At 44.9% G+C, this 18,749-nt stretch overlaps 9 protein-coding genes across 9 annotated transcripts; 4 read left to right on the forward strand and 5 right to left on the reverse strand.

Annotated features, from left to right (window-relative positions):
- Positions 1–222: 222 nt before the first annotated feature.
- Positions 223–4,206, forward strand: SAMD00019534_038100 (hypothetical protein; the record flags this gene model as incomplete). The annotated part of the gene is made up of 6 exons (XM_012904702.1): positions 223–579; positions 699–985; positions 1,044–1,290; positions 1,406–2,432; positions 2,508–3,554; positions 3,800–4,206. 6 exons carry the CDS (start codon positions 223–225, stop codon positions 4,204–4,206), a joined length of 3,372 nt encoding a protein of 1,123 aa, XP_012760156.1.
- A 94-nt stretch (positions 4,207–4,300) lies between these two features.
- Positions 4,301–6,891, reverse strand: SAMD00019534_038110 (hypothetical protein; the record flags this gene model as incomplete). The annotated part of the gene is made up of 3 exons (XM_012904703.1): positions 4,301–4,571; positions 4,646–6,322; positions 6,383–6,891. 3 exons carry the CDS (start codon positions 6,889–6,891, stop codon positions 4,301–4,303), a joined length of 2,457 nt encoding a protein of 818 aa, XP_012760157.1.
- A 264-nt stretch (positions 6,892–7,155) lies between these two features.
- SAMD00019534_038120 (hypothetical protein) lies at positions 7,156–7,509 on the reverse strand (the record flags this gene model as incomplete). The annotated part of the gene is made up of 2 exons (XM_012904704.1): positions 7,156–7,263; positions 7,375–7,509. The coding sequence occupies 2 exons, from the start codon at positions 7,507–7,509 to the stop codon at positions 7,156–7,158; spliced, it is 243 nt and encodes an 80-aa protein (XP_012760158.1).
- A 611-nt stretch (positions 7,510–8,120) lies between these two features.
- SAMD00019534_038130 (hypothetical protein) lies at positions 8,121–8,697 on the forward strand (the record flags this gene model as incomplete). Its single annotated transcript, XM_012904705.1, has 2 exons — positions 8,121–8,522; positions 8,605–8,697. The coding sequence occupies 2 exons, from the start codon at positions 8,121–8,123 to the stop codon at positions 8,695–8,697; spliced, it is 495 nt and encodes a 164-aa protein (XP_012760159.1).
- Positions 8,698–9,762: 1,065 nt separating this feature from the next.
- SAMD00019534_038140 (hypothetical protein) lies at positions 9,763–10,810 on the forward strand (the record flags this gene model as incomplete). The annotated part of the gene is made up of 2 exons (XM_012904706.1): positions 9,763–10,679; positions 10,750–10,810. The coding sequence occupies 2 exons, from the start codon at positions 9,763–9,765 to the stop codon at positions 10,808–10,810; spliced, it is 978 nt and encodes a 325-aa protein (XP_012760160.1).
- Positions 10,811–11,556: 746 nt separating this feature from the next.
- On the reverse strand, positions 11,557–13,656 carry SAMD00019534_038150 (hypothetical protein; the record flags this gene model as incomplete). Its single annotated transcript, XM_012904707.1, has 1 exon — positions 11,557–13,656. The coding sequence occupies one exon, from the start codon at positions 13,654–13,656 to the stop codon at positions 11,557–11,559; it is 2,100 nt and encodes a 699-aa protein (XP_012760161.1).
- A 247-nt stretch (positions 13,657–13,903) lies between these two features.
- SAMD00019534_038160 (hypothetical protein) lies at positions 13,904–14,489 on the reverse strand (the record flags this gene model as incomplete). The annotated part of the gene is made up of 2 exons (XM_012904708.1): positions 13,904–14,230; positions 14,310–14,489. The coding sequence occupies 2 exons, from the start codon at positions 14,487–14,489 to the stop codon at positions 13,904–13,906; spliced, it is 507 nt and encodes a 168-aa protein (XP_012760162.1).
- A 178-nt stretch (positions 14,490–14,667) lies between these two features.
- SAMD00019534_038170 (hypothetical protein) lies at positions 14,668–15,144 on the forward strand (the record flags this gene model as incomplete). Its single annotated transcript, XM_012904709.1, has 1 exon — positions 14,668–15,144. One exon carries the CDS (start codon positions 14,668–14,670, stop codon positions 15,142–15,144), a length of 477 nt encoding a protein of 158 aa, XP_012760163.1.
- Positions 15,145–15,449: 305 nt separating this feature from the next.
- Positions 15,450–17,552, reverse strand: SAMD00019534_038180 (hypothetical protein; the record flags this gene model as incomplete). Its single annotated transcript, XM_012904710.1, has 4 exons — positions 15,450–15,475; positions 15,573–16,890; positions 17,144–17,387; positions 17,473–17,552. The coding sequence occupies 4 exons, from the start codon at positions 17,550–17,552 to the stop codon at positions 15,450–15,452; spliced, it is 1,668 nt and encodes a 555-aa protein (XP_012760164.1).
- Between the last annotated feature and the right edge of the window lie 1,197 nt (positions 17,553–18,749).

Below are 18,749 nucleotides of genomic sequence, written 5' to 3' on the forward strand. Positions count from 1 at the left end.
TATGTGTACATGTAGTAAGTGTTTATTGATTCGCGAGATGAAGTGACTGAATGAACTAGTGCGCCAAGTGTGAAGTTTAAACTTGGCGCCAAAATGTTTAAATTGCTCACTTCCTTGAAATGGATGTCATTGTATGTGATTGATCAATCGGTCCAATCGTCTTAATCATAGATATACCAACAACACACAATACATATATATATATATATATATTCAATCAACATGGACCAGTTGTTGAAATCACTGGAGGCATCAATTGCCAACAGGAGGACAGTGCAGGTCAAGGAGGTGGAGACATGCTTCACGACACTGATCACTCATCTGAAGGAGTGCGTGGAGAATGAGGAGTTGCCACCATTCCTCAAGCAGAGTGCCAATGTAACGGCATTCATCAAAGTGTTTCATCACAATATATCATTCTCAAACAATCAACAGGGCAATGATCAGCTGGCCATTCATTCATTGCGTAGTCTTGGCTACTTCCTATTCAGTCAACAGATAGTAGCACTACTCTCAGACAGCCAGATCAGAGATATATCAACCCTACTCGATAATACAATACAGATTACAAAGAAGAAGGTATGATTGATCATCACTCTGGAGTGGAATCATTCCAACAATCACTCACACACTCAATCCTGGAATAATTCCAATCACTCAATCACTAACTCATTTGATCAATCAACTAATGGAAATAGAATATTTGTAACTATGCTATTTGGTGTTTGTCATCACAGTCGTTTCCAAAGGGTCCAGACAGTCCAAAGTTAGCACAGACGTTATGTACTATATTGGAGAAGACACCTTATAATTCAAAGACAATTGAACATGAGGTATTGGTATCATTCTCCAAGATAAATGTACAGAATCCACAACTATTCGCACCCCTTGCACATCTCTGGATACCCTCACTCCTTGACAAACTGCTCGACAATGACATTACCAGTCAATCATCAAGTGGCGCATCATCAGACCTCGCCAGGGCGTAAGTACACACGTGCGCCAACAACAACATGATTGAGCTAACACCAAACCCAACATAGATGCTTTGAAAAGGCTGAACAGATTATACGTGCCACGATCACAACATGGACATCGACAAACACAAAGAATGAACAATTGACAAAGAGATTGGTTGAGTGCCACATTGATATAATTGAAAGACTCAATCAAATCAATGACAATGGAAGAGAGGTAACTGCCATCAAAGTATGGGGATACTATATCTACTTCATTGGCGAGGCACTATTCACCAACAATCTGATCAACAGCTTCCTCAAGCTTCCAGAGGTATGTCAATGATCCAGGAACCCTCGCTCTAACTCTCAACCCTCGCCCTAACACACCCAACAAGAAATCCTTCATTCATGGTAGTGATGATATGATCAGATCACAAACATATCAGTCGTGGAGATACTTGATTGATGCATTGAGTGGACATTCGTTGTTGATTGCCAAGAGATTGAATCTGATTGTAATGCCATTGAGTGTTGGATTCAAGAAGGACAATGACGCAAACTCAAAGGCCAGTTGTTTGATAACGTGGCTTCATTTGTTGGATAGCATCGGCCCAACGAACCTCGTGAATATGTTTGGTTCTGTATTCACAACGATCATTCAAAGTCTGATTGAGGATGCTCAATTCCATCGATGTTGCTTCAGTCTGATGGTGTGTCTGCTGCTCAAGGAGAATCTGGCCACATCATATCGCGAGCATCTCAAAGAGCAATACCATTGCTCGATCAAACCGCTGCCCGAGCTGAGCGGTCAGTGGCTGCTCCAGAACCTCAAGACCTTTGTCAATGTGCTGACATTGAAGGGCGAGGATGAGGAGCAGGACAACCCTGGCGACGTGTCCCTGGACACATCACTCGACTCGTCCACCTCGCAGAAACAGCAACAGCCCAACTACCTCAAAGAGCGCTCGGACCTGTGGAACGCGCTGTTGGAGCGCGTGGCCAATGTCGATCACAAGGACGCACACTACCCACAGCTGATCCAGCTTGTTCTCAAAGCGTTGGAGACCATTGGCAGTCGGGTGTTGGGTGGTTCGCAGGCAACATCGATGACACTATACGAGATGCAATTCATCAAGACATTGCACCAACTCACTATCCAATTGTTGCCAAAGTCGGTATTGTTCTCCAGCGACATCAAGGTGACCAAGGATGTAGTCGACCAGCAGCAACAACTGTCTCCCTTTGACTTCATTTTGATTAATATTGTTGGCACTGGATTACAAGTGAGCAGCAAGAAGATGGACCAATTCATCATACCAACCATCAATGATATTGTACAATTCTCTTGTTCCAACTCACCAGACCTCGTCCAAAAGATACACTCAATCCTTGAAACAATCGGGGAATACCTCTCACACTCTTGTCCGACTCCATCAAACATGGAGCTTGTACTTCTCATCTGGATACAGAATGGTAAATATTATTGATCACTCCTGGAATGATTCCACTCACTCATACTCCTCACCACCACCGCCGCCACACCTTTAGCAACAACTACCCAACACTCTATCGACAAGTCTCATCAATTGTTATCGACGCCATTGCTGAACACCAAGTCATTGTCTAATTTCAAGGCTATATTGACCTGGCCACTTAGACAGCTGTCAATGTGTGATTATAGGGATGGTGAGATGCGCGACAAGGTATTGATCACGTGGAAGTCATTGTTCCAATCATTCCACCGTGCCGTCTCTATTAGAACATCGCTGAATCCATTCGTCGAGCAACTTTTGTCATCGATAGAGTCGAGCACCAAGTGGAAACACGTCTCCAACCTCGAGACAACCTTGGGCGTTGTCGCCATCGCCCTCCAAACACTTGATATATCACTGGCACCGCCTGCCGTCAGCAGGCGATCAAACGACGCGTCAATGGACCTTGACGCATCGAGTGGCTCAAGTGGCCATGCATCAGTGTTCACATTTGTCAATAGCTTGCTGGAGGCTTCGTCTGGGACCCAGGCAACATCGACTCAGCAGTTGCTCGCGGCTCTGGCGCAGGTTGTCAAGAAGATGCCCAGTGCCAAGGTGTTGGTAGGCTTGTGCACTCAGTTGAGTGGCGCACTTACATCACTTCTCAAGACGATTGGACCAGAGCCATCGGGCTCATCGCTCTCCCAGGACTTGAAAGAGTTGCTGGCCTCATACAAGAAGTCACTCAATCAGCTATGGTGCGCACTGCTTGAGAGTGCCACGCGAGTGATTGGCACCAAGTACGATCAAGGCGATGCAGTGCTCGATGCGATGAGCGATATGCTGTCCTGCGCATTCCTCTCCAAACAATCATTGATTGCTGAAAAGACGCTGGACTTTTGGAATGGAGTGTTTGGCGCGCAAAAGAGACTGCGCTACAAGCCGGAACTTTGGTCGACGTTGGTTGCCGTGCGCAAGAGAGTATCATCAATCAATCTGCCAGACAACCTTGCCGACCAAGACAACGACACTGACCACTCACACACCAAACTACCACCGGCCACTCTCGGTTCCTTCCACGACTCACTCCAACTTTTACCGGAAATCAATATGATTCCATCTTGTAAGTGTCCTGCTCCCCTTTGGCGGTATGATTGCTAACACTCTTACCCACCCTTCCTTTGGTCCAAAGACTTTAATGGAGTTGTCTCGAATCATACGAACAAGACAACAACAGTCGCGACTGTCTCATCATCAAAGGTGGATGTTGCTGCTCCTTCAGATCATGGAAATGGCATCACAAAGGACAACAAAGTTGTCAAGAGACAACGTGTCCTAACAACATCACATCATCAACAAAATCAACAGATACATCATCGTCATCAGCAACATCAACACCATCATCATCATCGTCATCATCATCCTCATCATCATCAAAAGCACTCAACCATTTATACACATCACCAAAGAAGAAGTCCACCACATCAAAGAAGCGTGTCCATGTTGATGATGACGATACTGGCATTGTGGACAATGACGAGACAATTCCAGATACATCAATGATCATTGATATATGTTCACCTATCAAGCCAGCACCAGGTCACCTGGCAGTGACTAATGGCAATGGGTTGATGAATGTGAGAGAATGTTTGGAACTCCTTTCACATGTCAACTTTGAAGCGTTTACCAATCTCGAGCTTGGTGAATTCCAAGGACTTGCACTACTTGTTGCCAACGAGATCAATGGGGCACTCCTTAAACGGTTTGTCGGTTGATCAATCCACAATAATACATTGTACACAATCCACAATAATAATACATTGTACACACATTCGTTTAAATGGTATGGTTCCACAGACGAGCTTTACTTTATTGCAACAATTTGATAGCCAGTGTGCTGGTCTCCTGGAGCTTGGCATTGGTTGCGCTGCTCTTTTGGATGATTGATTCGATCTCTTTGCCATTCTTCACTTTGTGTTGTCTGAATGTGATCAATATACTGCCCAAGGCAATCACCAATCTAAAGACCACATCAGCATTGGTCTGCTCCTTGACAATCATCGCTGACACACAGTTGATCAACTTGTCCACGTTCTCCTTGGCAATAAAGTCCTTCTTATATACAGTCAACACTGATAGGCTATTTGATTGATAGATTGAATGAATAGAGGTTAGTATCATCATACATCAATGCCGACATCAACATTAACATACTTTAACAAAAGTGTAGAGTATGAGGTAACAAAGGTAGCATTGCTGTTGCTAACAGTCTCGTAGAATGGATGTAGGCGGTCAAGGATGGCTGGCATATAGTTGTAAACGTGTTGTCTCATGTTCTCGTGTCGGATCATGTTGCAGAAGACCTTGGCAATCAACATCTGGTTGTTGATGTCTGAAGCCGTGGCTGGCAGGTTCAACAGGGCTTGCACGACGTTGAACTGCTTCATGTTAATCATCTGGTCAAAGGTTCTTGAGGCGCCAGAGTGCAGCATCAGCGTGCGGAGAACATCGAGCAATGGCAGGATCTTGTCGACTGGCCACTTCAACATCTTGAGCAGGGTCTTGTACTGTACGTCGCTAAAGGTCGATGAGTGATATCTTGAAGTGTCTTTGAGCGTGGAAAGGATGTTCTTAAAGACGACGTCCTCCCTCTCCTCGAGGTCCAATGACAATGCCTTTGTGGCGGTGTCGGCGGCGAGCTGCTGACTGTACTCCAGTGCCTTGGGGGCGAGACTGTCGCTGTTGGCAGCGTCAAAGTAAGTGTAGACGCCTTGGGGTATGTAGTTGTTTGGCTGTATCTCGGCAAAGGATGGTGTGCTCGCTGGTTGGTGAGTGGGTGCGCTGCCAGGCACGTATCGACTGCCTCCTGTGAATGGGTCCGAGTATGTGGGCTGGGCTGCACCCAGGGTCATGTTGCTTGGCGCGTTGGCATTGCGCACGAGGAACTTTGTGATCTCCTCCAGCCACGACTGATCCAGATCGTTCTTCCAGAGGAACTCCTGCGCCACAGTCCAAGGGTTCTCGCCATTGTTGTAGCCAATCTTGTACATTGTGCCCTCGTTGACGTCGATATCAAACACATAGTCATACTCCTTGCCGTCTAGAAGTGCCTTGGACTTGGAGGCGTTGGAGTCAATGACGTCGCCAATCTTGATCCAGCGCTGATCGGCAGCCGACCACTGGTGCGCCTCAGCCGTCTTGCCTGAGCGAACCACCTTCATCTCACCGTCCTTCTTGCCGGGTGCGAGCAGGGCGTCGGCTGCTTCCGGTAGCTCGTTGAGCTTGATGTCTCCGACGTTGTCTGACGAGATCTCCTGAGCGGCCACTGACTGCAGGTAGTTCTCGATGGCGGCACCGGAAGCTACACGGGTGGGATTGCGTGTCCACACACGGACCACGCCATCAGCGCAGCCACTGACCAAGTCGCCGTTGAGCAGCACCGCGCACGACCACACGCCCGATGGATGGGCAAGGGTCTGGTGGCAAGCTCCGTCCTTCCACACCTTGATTGAACGGTCCTCACTGCACGACACGTAGCCATAGTTGGGGATGTAGACCACGCCGTAGACGTAAGCCTGATGGCCGGTCATCTCCTGCAGGGGTTCACCGTCGAATGTCCACACGATCAAGCTGCCATCGTTGGCGGCCGATATGAAGCCGACTTCGGGGATAAGCGAGAGGGCGCGCACGCAGTCAGTGTGCTTGGTCAACACCTTGTACTGAATGAACTGTATCTTGGTGTCATTCTGCACACGCTTCCAAATAATGATCTTCTTGTCGGCTGAGGCACTGACAATGTCTCCATTAGGGAGGCCCAACACGCTCCACACAGCAGCCTCATGTTTCTCCAATGTACACACACAATCATTGTTGTCCCATACTCTTACAGACCTATTTCAACGTGTTAGTAACATGTAGTACATTGATGAGATGATGGATGGTGCCACTTACTTATCCCAACTGCCAGAGATCAACAGTCCGTCGTGGGTGGTGCCGAGAGTGGACACTGAGTCGGTGTGTCCGAGAAGCATGAGGATGGGCGAGCCAGAGGGAATGCCGCTGTCACCACGGGGCACAGCATTCTTGTCCCAGACACAGATCATCTTGTCGTTGCCACCAGAGGCAAACAATCTCTGTTGGAGCAACTCGTTTGGTTTCAGTTGAGTGAGTGCGCCAACAAAGTGTTGATGAGCATGCAACACAATAGATGTAGCCTCTTGATTCTGTGACTTGAAGATATCCCATACGCGTACAGTGTTGTCTCTCGAACCAGACACTATCCTACCATCATATAGTGCTATAACAGCTCGAACATCCTTCTCATGACCTCTCAACTCCCTTGATAATTTATATAAATCATCATTGCCAGATGTTGTAGTTGTCATTGGTGTTGCATTGTTATTATTATTATTGTTATTGTTATTGTTATCGTTGTTATTGCTATTATTGTCTATCTCCATCTCTTATTATTATGTTTTATATGTATGTATACAGTTAATATATATATATTATAAGTATGTAGATCAATCAATCAAATGACTTAATTAAGCCCCTTCAAGAGTGCAAGTTCATCTTCACCAGCCCCAAAGTGACTCATTTTCACTCACTTCTTGGTCATTTCATTTAATTTCATCCACTCAACTGAATCTGCCTCATTTCCGCATCTCTCTTCTCTTGCTAACTTCAAGTTACTTTGTATTTGTATATATTATATATGTACTTGATCAATGTATATTTGGTGATCCCTTTGCCAATGACTGCTCCATGCATACAGTATAATCTATCAGTTGTTTCTCGCAGTATCTTAAACCTCTTCTTGGTGCATCAATATCCTATATTCAAACAAATGATTGATTGATTGATTGATTGATGATAATGATGTTTAGTTAGTTGTTGACACGTACATACAAATCATACTTCTATGACAACTTGACTATTCATACCTCGTCATTGTGAGACACCATCGACTTCTCTATGCAGATGAAGAACTTTGCTGCAACCTCTTTACATTCTGAAGTGACAGCTGGGAAGAAACCTGGAACTGCAAGTTCTTGTTGTTGTTTGTTTGTTGTTGACATCTTATATGTTGTTTGTTTGTTGTATGTAGTATATGTATGTACAATGAATGATGATTATCTGTTCAATCAATCAATCTTCAACTTTGTCGTTTTTCCCAATCAAACTATCAGATTGTAACTCACACGAACTCGCTGGTCGACATAATCATGACAACAATGTTTATGAACTTAGTTGTGTAGTGGACTTTGACAATAGCAACAGCAACAGAAACAGCAGTCGCGCAGGGATAGGAGTGATGTGATATCACGTGCCATGGCTTCGGAGAGCTGCCCCGACCACACAGTCAACGCCAAACATCCCCAACGAAGCGTGCATCTCTAACTCCACAACATTGACTACAACTGCCACAACAATCAAGACATGACACGTTGACTATGTTGACGCATGGCCATTCATGCCTGTCAGGCAGTCGACTGTTTATTGGCTGACAAGATGACTGACAGCTGTTGTTGCTGTTACTGTTGTTGGAATGCCTCCAACATTCTTGTCCAGTTTGAAAAGGAATATCTGGTTGTCCGTCCCTTTATGATGACGATAGAGAGTTAACTTAATCCGGTAGATGATCTAGTCGGTGCATCTCATCTACGAACTGATAGAAGAGCTCCATGTCATGGCTGTTGTGGCAATGAGGACAATGCTCTCTACATGGAAGATCAGAGAGATATTCGCAGACATCACGATTGTCAGAGCTATCACACGCATAGGCATATGCTCGCCAAACACAACCTTCGCTTCGATTGTCATAGAGGAACTTGACAATGTCAAGATGGCAGCTCCGCGCCGCAAAGACCAAGGCGTCGTCTGTACACCCCTCTGTGCGATTCGCGTGAAGGAACTGCACGATGTCCAGATGACCCATCTTTGCTGCGTGGTCCATGGTGTTGGTGGTGCACCCTTCCGTTCGACAATTGTGCAGGAAGAGCAACACCTCCATCTGGCCACCGAGTGCTGCGTGAAACATTGTGCCTTCGCTAAAGAGCGGGGTGTCGTCAATGTGATCGATCCCGTGGAGGTACTTGATCACCTCCATCTGGCCAGCTCCAGCTGCGCAAAAGGAGGCAGTCACTTCTATATACTGTGGCGACGTTCGATAGATGTGGTCAATAAAGCTGATCTGGCCCGAGGCCGCCGCATGTTCCACCTCCTGCACTCGTCTCAACACCTCCCTGAACGTGTATTATTTGTAAATATAAATATAAGTGTGTACTAGGGACTTCATGTGTGGTTGACCAATCGGAGTTCGAACTTGTCTTTTTATGATGGACGACAAAAGTTTGTTCCTAGGAGGACTGCAGCATTACAGATGTTTTTATTATTTGATTGTTGAAATAATAAAAACAAATATGTTAATACACAAAATAACAAATATGAGTGATATAGATACAACTAAAGTTGTTATGTCTGTATTCAAAAATAGAATATTGGTCAAGTCTATTTTGTATCAAGTCCATAAGATACATGATGATCATTTTCGTAGATCAGTTATTAATAGAGTAAAGAACGTGTACTCACCAGATTGGACCACATTTTTGTTTAACAAAATCAAATATGGACATTGGACCAACTGTAGAGAAATTGTGTTGAATGGACATTATGGTCTGTTGCGCGACAGAATCAAACGTGGCCTACACCTCGATCAACCAGAGTTTGGTGATCTAGATGATATATTGACCCGCAACTATATGGATAATGATACATTCGACTTGTTCTACACTCGATTTCAAAGCTGCTTTGATCATGAATTCATCCTAGGATGGGCAATCAAAAGTGGAAACGTTCACATCGCACAGACATTGTTCGATCAAACACATCCAGTCGAGTTAAAGTTAAAGATCAACAAATTTAACTTGGAAACAATACTATATTCCTCTGTTGTAGCCAAGAGTGTCAAGATGATCAAATTCCTCCTAGATTATCCAAACTTGGTATCCTCATTCGCCAAAGAAACCGAGTTTATCACCTGGATCATCGTGTCTCGTTCGAGCGAATTGATCAGATTTGTGACGGGAGTACCCGACTCATCATTATCATCATCTTCATCCACATTGGAAACAGTATCAGTCTCAACTCAAGTCTCAGAGCTTGCCCGATCACTCCTGCCACAGCACAGGGTCGCTATCCTAGAGACTGGCGATCAAAGTCTAATTGATGACTTGTTTCCAAACCTCAATATCAATGAATTGCCCAAACAGAGTCGTGATTACTTGATAGGCGACATACTCTCTCACCACAATTCATCACTGGAGAAACACATGACACTATTTGAGCGATTTATCCAATTCAAGCTCATAAACCGACAACTTATCACTGACCAACAGGCCACGGAAGCACTTAACAAGTCCAAAGAGGATGCCTGGAGAATGATTGCATTGTCATATGACAACAGAGACAGCGTGGACACATGTGATGACAAGTTCCGATTGGAGATGATCAAGTTCCTACTCTTTATAAACCATCAGTATGACAATGCGTACAAGATCATTATTCGGATGTTGAACGATTACCTGTCAAGTGGAGATCTGGCACTCATTCCATTCTTGGCATCCGTTAAATATCATGATGTTTCATTGATCTGCTGCATAGTCGAGCATGGCACTCTGGCCCAAGCCCAACTACTAGTTCAATTTATGGCATCCAAACCAGAGCTTGAGTCTTTGTTCCAAGACCTCGGCAATTACCGCAAAAGTGATAATCTACTCAACCCTGTGTTCATGACATCACACAACAGCTCACTCAAACTGGAAGTGCTCATGATGTTCAACGATCACAATATTCAGTTAGACAAAGCACCCAATGGTCAATCGATATTCGAAGGCTCGATGGACATGCTCGAATTCCTGGTGTCCGACCGCAACAAGATCGTCAAGTTCACACCATTGTTCATTGATGTCAAACACTTGGAGTATGTTCTCGACAAGTCACCATTATTGATCAATCACAATCTACAAATTCAACTTGCTGTGATGCTTCACCAACATGACATTGTCCAACTCATCTATGGACTCAGGCAATTTGACAGTAGTGAATACTTGTTTGAGCTGACAATGGATGGGCGTCCAGATTATGACATGTTCAAATGGCTGATGGATCATCACACTTCAATATCAACATCATACCTCGAGCGAATTGGTCAAATTGGTGACACTATTATGGCAGACATGGCCATTGAGTATGTTCAACGATCATCATCCAACGGGACTAAATCATTGGATGTACATGTCTCATTAATGTTTGAACAGGCAATCAAATCTAATCAGACCCAACTTCTCACTCACCTCTACAACAATCATCGATGTTTGATCACTACCAAGTTTGAGAAATATCATGGTTTGGCCATTGTGAAGGGCAACTTGGAGCAACTGGCCATCTTACTTGGAATGGAACCTCTAAAGATGGACTTCTCCAACAACTCATCTATATATAGTGATTTGAAGACAGCGATTGTGGATCGTAAAGATGGCAGACCAATATTGGATTGTTTACTCAAGCATGCGAGTGAGGAGGTCGGAGCAGGAATCAAGTCAGTATTACTACCATTGTATACAATTGATTTGATAAAGAAGAATGATATTGTGATGTTACTACATCTCTTGGACATTGGAGCAACCTTCCAACTTAAAGGTGTGGCATCATGTTCAAACTACAAGACCAATGCACCGATTCAATCAATAATCAAACAATACAAGGAACGACAAGCAATAAACAAGAAGAAGAGAGTTTGAGACAGTATCGAGGATGATCAGATGACCTCTGTCCAACAAGAGAACACCAATCTACTGAGGTCAATAAGATTGATTGTTGTATTAAATAAACACACTGGTGCAGGTCACCTCACTCATTGAGGATGGATATCAATTGTTCAGACCTTGTTGTTAGAGATCGATCTAAACGATGTTCAAGCTAACAATTGTCTCAGAGTTGCCAACACAACAACAACAATGCGAACTTGTCAATCAAGAGTTTGAGATGGTCTTCGATTGACAACCAGATGACATGATTGTAACTTGACGACTACTATCATCCATATTGTATTCAAATGACAATGTTTATGAACTTGGTTGTGTAGTGGACTTTGACTTCAACATGGTGTCAACATACTGCTCATACTCTTGATCAGTGATGGCTCTCAAATGCTTTGATGGTAGTGTCTGTATATCCCTCAGTACATTCCTAATCTGCTTGCCTTGTTCCTCCTTCCTTTCATCCTGGAACAGAAACTCTTGTTCAACCTTGAAGAAGTCCTCTTGTTCAATCGATACTGATGACGATGCCATATTGTTGTTGTCGTTGCCATTGTTGCCATTGTTGCCATTGTTGATGTTACTACCTTTGTCTGTATTCCTATCGATGATCTCCTCGACTGTACCCTTGATCAATAACTTCTCGACAGTGACGGGATGTTGCTGACCGATACGATGCGCTCTCTTGATGGCCTGTCGCTCCTTTGTCCAACTGGTGATGGGATCGACGATGAGGATGTGTGTGGCCATTGTCAAGTTGATGCCATACGCTGCCAGATCAGTGTTCATCACAATCACCTTGATGTCCTTGTTGGACTGGAATGTCATGATGGCACTGGATCGCTCTCTTTGTGTGACGTGCGTGTAGTAGACCAGGAACTTGAGGTTGGGCAACTCTTGTTTGAATGTGAAGATGATATCATAGATCACCTCGTTGAACTGGCTAAACACGATGATCTTGCCATCAATCTGTTGGATCCTCTCCACCAAGTACTTCAACTTGGACGACACAAAGTCTTCCTTCCTCTTCTGCGGTACATCATTCGTTGGATTGTTTGTTGTCCTTATTCCCAACACTGTTGAGTTGTTGTTGCTGTTGTTGTTTGTGGTGCTGTTGTTGTTGTTGTTGTTGTTGTTATTGTTGTTGTTGTTGTTGTTGTTTGGTATCTCTTTGACTTGAACGTCATCGTTGAATCGAACAGTCCTGACCCTGACTGGGGATGTTGATGTTGGCGACACCTGTTGAGGAGGAATCTGAGCCCCATCAACATTAGTTACCTGCTGGTTGACGACATGTCTGAACTGTGATATAGATTCCATGAACTTGTAGATTGAAACTAGTTTGAGCTTGTCACTCCTTGGTATGACAGAGTCATCGAGCATCAATGCAGAGATGATGGCCTCCTTGCAGACTATGCGTTGGTCCTCGGACAGCCCTTCAGTGAATATACATGCCTTCCTCAGCGTTGTGTACACCTCCATGGCAAAGCGTTGATTGTTCGACGAGAACAGAGAGTCTGGACCCTCATACTGCGATGCGAGCAAGTTGGTCTGCACCTGGCACACGATCTCATTGTACTTGATCGTCTCCTCTTTCGTGGGCTTGATGTACACCTTGTTGATGGTCAACGTCGGTATCTTGATGTCGCGATAGATGGTGTCGATGGGCGTGCGCACCGATACTCTGTTGATCATGGAACACAGCGTGTCGATGCCTGCCGTTTTGAACTGTCTGATTGGCGACGCCACCAAACGCTTCCAGACATCCGACTTGTTAAAGGGCTGGAGATGGAGGAACTTGACGATCGATCCAAAGTTGGACAACTCGCTATCAAGCACCGACGAAGAGATGGGCGTTCCCGAGCAAACCCATCGTCGCTCGGCATAGATCGAGCGAGCGACCGATGTCAACTTCGTGTTGGAGTTGCCAACGACATGTCCTTCGTCCACAATGACGCGCAGCCAGTATACACCAAGGATAGGGTCATTTGAGCGATATTGTTGCATTGACGACAAGACAGAGTGTGACAACAGTACGATGTGGTAGCCGGCCAACTGGTGGGCATGTGGTATATCATCATTGCTTGATATTGTCACCAATGTCAGGGTGGGATGCCTCATGATCTCATGAGCCCATTGTTGCAGGATACTTGAAGGTACAATGATCAATGTTGATGACGACATGATGATGTTCCTAAAGTATCGATTGACCCTGGTTGACAACTGTTCATTGACGATGGTCATTGTCCTATTGGGCACCAATTCGATAAACTCTGTCATGTTGCTTGGTAGACCAAATGTTTGATAAGGTAGTCCACTGGTCTTGAGTCGTCGCGCACATAAGAAGTACAAAGATGGCACACCGCCAACATGTGACTGAGCCAAAGGTTGAGGTGCAACATCCATCATCTCGTTTGGTTCAATGTTGGGCGCGACAACGTTGTCCAAGTCGATTGGAGGTAGAGGKTTCGCCATAGTTGTCGACAGTGCTGGCCATTGGTGGTTCATGAACTGTTGAACTTCCGACTCCATCTAACATCCATTGAGGTGGTTGTGCCTGACTACCAAGTGTTGAGAGTACCAATGCTGCATCATCATGTTGTTGTACATGTTAGTCACATCAATCTTGACAGCCCACCAGCCATCTAGCCCCTCACATACCAATGCATATAACAGTCTTGCCAGTACCCATCTCCTCGCATAGTATACCACCTCGAACATCCTCAACTTGTGGCATCTGATCAACTATATGATTAACATCGAGTATGTTCCTGTACTTGACAGGATTATCTGTTGTTGCAACGTATAATGCATTGTCGATCATCTTTGGAGATGTCTCTCTTTGAAGCATCTTTGCCAAACTACTCTGTTGATATGGGTACAGGCTCATCATTGGGTTCATGCCATACACCTGGTCCATCAACGTCCTCTGAGGCATCTCTATTGACTTAAAGATGTAGTCAAGGCTAAACTTTTGTTGCTATTATGTGATTGAGTGATCGAGAGAGTGAGTGAGCGAGCACAACGATGAATGAATGAATGAATGAATGATGACATACATCTTGATCAGAGAGCTGCTTGTACTTCTCTTTCTTCTTGCCTAAGATTCGTGTCTGCCTTTCTAGTTTGGCCTTGGCAGCACGTCCAATCATGCCTTGCCTGGGTTTCTTGGCAACACGCTCCTTGGGAACGTCGGACTTGTTGGTTGATGATCGCTCAGACACGTCTATTGAATTCATCAATAGTTTAGAGGGCCTTTTCTTTCTGTTTAGTGATTGTTGTAGGTCAAACAACTCCATTTGAATGTTATTTGACAGTCTCTTCACGCTTGCTTGTAGTAGACTGATGGCTACATCGTCCAACTGGTGTTGATCGCTGTCCCAATCAATATTGTTGGTGATCGATTGTATATCCATAATGTATGTCGTGCCACCTCCATTGCTTGGAGTGTACTCATTCGCCTTGATCTTGTCCATAATGTTGAGTAGAGTAGTGTCGCCAACATGTAGTGAACGAGGTATCATGGCGTCGGGGTCGCCCTGCCTCAGCAATTGTTCAGGGCATTGTTCGAGAGCACGTGAGAAGAACTTTGTTGACTGGAATGCATCGTCATTGAACACTGATGATGGTAAATGTACCACAGCATACTGTAGCAGTCTTGACTCTGGTATTCTCAGTAGTCTACCATGCCATCTTTCCAACAACTCAGTCATTGTCATTGGTAATACCATTGAGGATTGTGAAGTGGTCGTCGTCGTCGTCGTAGTAGTGGAAGTGGTAGTAATAGTGTCCACATCGATTGGATCCAAATCACCATTACTACTACTACCATTTGTAGTTGTACTTGTACTTGTGCAAGTGTCGTCGGACATTGTTTATCTGTTTGATGGATGAACAAATTAACTGGAATTTGACAAATGATCCCCTTTTTTGCATTCACACAACCAATCAAGCCAGATGTTGGGTTGGACAAACATGGACCGTGAGGGTCCACCTCGAACAGTCCATCGTAGAATGACAACACATGTTATGTCTGTCGTATGTGATGTTATGTTAGTGATAGTGGAGTGGTATGTTGGTGTTGTCACTTGGTGGCGAGCCAGATTCGGCAGGCAATGATTTATTGGTTGGAACAACCCATCTGGATTGATTCCATCCATCATAATGAGTACTTCATTTGTAAATATGTAGAGTGATTATTACAAAGTAGTTTGCAAATGAACCTCTGTTTGATTGATTGATAGAGTGAGTGGATGAAGATTGTTAGAATGATCAATCCACAAAAGGTAATAAGATTGATTGATTGATTGATGATAACATACTTTGAGCTCTTCCAGATGGATCTTGGGAAGCACCCCAGGTTGGTACCCAATGTGCAACAGTGTCGCGACACTCTTTACCTGGATACAGCGACTCAAACACTCTTCTGTAGTAGTATGCCTCCTTCGTGGTTGGTGTGTCGTCTGGGAACATGAACTCGCGCTTCTCAAACTCCTCGTCGGTGATCTGCGACTCTGTGTAGTCCTTCAGTCCACCAATCCAGCTGTATCCGACGCCGTCTGAGAACTGCTCCTTTTGACGCCACAGCACAGAATGGGGCAGGTATGGCTTCTCACCCTCCTTCACCTCGAACGCCTTGCGCAGGATGTACTTCTCCATCCTGGGCTTGCCGTCGGCGTCCTTGCACAGCTTGTGCGAGGGGTCGACGTTCATGGCCGCCTCGAGGAAGTGCTTGTCGAGGAAGGGTACACGTGCCTCCACTCCCCATGCCATTGTGGACTTGTTGGCGCGCAGACAGTCGAATGAGTGCAGCGCCTTGATGCGGCGACAGCACTCCTTGTGGAACTCCTCGGCGCTTGGAGCGTTGTGGAAGTATAGGTAGCCGCCAAAGACTTCGTCAGAGCCCTCACCCGACAGCACCATCTTGACTCCCATGGCCTTGATCCTGCGCGCCAAGAAGTACATTGGTGTGCTGGCACGGATGGTCGTGACGTCGTATGTCTCCAAGTGGCGGATGACGTCTGCAAGCGCATCGATACCTTCCTGCACTGTGAAGTAGAACTCGTGATGCACTGTTCCCAGGTAGTCAGCGACCTCGCGGGCAGCCTTCAGGTCGGGTGCGTCCTTGATACCCACGCAGAACGAGTGCAGACGTGGCCACCAGGCACGTGTTTGCTCGTTGTCCTCAACACGCTTCTCGGCGTGGCGGGCGGCGATTGATGCCACGAGCGACGAGTCGAGACCACCAGACAGCAGCACACCGTATGGCACATCACACATCATACGCGAGACGACAGCCTTCTCAAAGGACTCGCGCACCTGTGTCAGCACCTCAGCCTCGGGCTGGAAAGATGGGATGTGCTCGTCGAACCATTTGGGGTTGTAGTAACGCACGAATTGCTTGGTCTTGCTCGAGTAGAAGTGGCCTGGTGGGAAGGCCTGGAAACGGAAACAATCGTCCTTGAGTGCCTTCATCTCGGAGGAGAACCAGACGGCACCGTCCTTGCCCCATCCAATATACATTGGAACGACACCAATTGGATCACGTGCGGCCAAGTATGACTTGGTCTTTGTATCATACAACACAAAGGCAAAGTCTCCACTCAGCTTGTCAATAAAGCTGTCTCCCTCATCCTCATACTAATGATTGTTTGAATGTTGTACAGGTTAGTATGTTTGATTGGTGACGTCACACTTTGAACGTTTGGAATCATTCCAGATTGAGTGATTGATTGAGTGAACGATTGATTGGAATGATTCCATGGTGTGATTGAGTGATTGATCGGTTGAATGAGTGACTGGAATAGCTCCAGGATGATTGTTTGTTGGATAGATTGAGGATTGGAATGATTCCAAACGTTCAAAGTGTGATCGAACCTGTTGAGACACGTACAGCATGAACGATTGGCTCACAATCAGAGTGAGTCTTGAAGGTGTGCTTGCCAGATGAGAGATAGAATGAGCGTAGTTCCTCATGGTTGTAGATCTCACCGTTGACAGTGAGAGCAACAGTCTCGTCCTCGTTCAACAATGGTTGTGCACCACTGTCCAAATCGACAATAGCCAGACGTTCGTGCGTTAGAATAGCTCCCTCTGAAGCAAACACACCGTTCCAGTCTGGTCCTCTATGTCTGATTCTGTTATATATATGATTGAATGTGTGAGTGAGTGATTGAGTAAGATTGAGTGATGATCAATCATCATCATGGACATAACACTTACCTTGCAGACAAGCCCAAAGCCTTTCTTCTTAATTGTTGAGCGGGCTCTGAAGAACCCAAGATGGCAAGTATTCCACACATAATAATAATAAACTTTAAACTTTAAAGTTACTTTTCTTAACTTATCTTATTTCTATGTCATAACATATATATGGTTAATATATACATATTAATCGATGGACAGTCCTTGTGTGTGATTGCAGAACACGTGACTGAAGGTCACTCACTGATGATCACACACACCATCCCACTCACCCTCACACACACAATGATCAGAACTAGTTCACACTATCATGTTATTTGTTTACTTACATATTTGAACTGATAATAACTGTTTGTTTTGGTAATAGTGTTTTAGTAAGTACACTGCTTGGTTTGGGACATGATCATGTTGGGGTCAGCATTGCAAAGACCCAATCTTGTTCTTTACTCAAGAACAACAACAATGACAAGATGTTGACCCTTTGTTCGTCATCACAATCCATCCTTGTGAAGGTCCAACTCAACACTCATTCTTCATTCATCCCATTAGCCTTCCCCTTTTTTGGGGCATTTCATTAAATTGATTTTAATTTCAACTATCAGATTTTTTTAGTTTCATTCGTGGTTCTCAACGCCAATCGTTTCTTCACCTTATTGTAGGGTTTGATCTTAAATTACGAAGTTCAAATTGATCTGACATTCACTTTGTTTGATGGAATAGTACCAATTTTGTTCATTATGGTTGGCCAACACCATAATATTGATTAATCATTTGGCGGAGGGTTTGTCCAATTGATGCTCTGTTCGGTCTGGCTACTACGAATTCCATCATTGATAGATCATTCACCAATTGAAGACAGCGCATGGTATTGGTTGGATCATGTCCCTCATTTCCTCCAAACAAGAACCATTTGGAGCCGACAAGTGTTCCACATGGGAGCTCTAAATGGAATGGACGATCTTGAGCGGCTCCTACAGTGCTTGCCTCTTTCCATACTTTGGTTGAAAGGTTCAACTTATAAAGTGCTTCATTGAGTGTGTTTGAGTGGATGTTAATACCACCTAGTGAATAGAGGTACGCACCATCGCAGACACATGTGCTCATTACACCTCCATTGGTATTGCCAGTCAATGTCCACTTGGTCCAATGATTCATCACTGGGTCATAGATATGAACGTCATTATACTTATGCACCCATTCAGTGCCATTGTTCAATCCTCCTCCATATAAAAGAAGTTTGTTGTCTACTGTCAACATTCTATGGCCACATCTTGCTGATGGAATGTCACCAGTTG

This window comes from Acytostelium subglobosum, assembly GCF_000787575.1.
Source record: "Acytostelium subglobosum LB1 DNA, scaffold: scaffold6, whole genome shotgun sequence".
Lineage (NCBI taxonomy): Eukaryota > Evosea > Eumycetozoa > Acytosteliales > Acytosteliaceae > Acytostelium > Acytostelium subglobosum.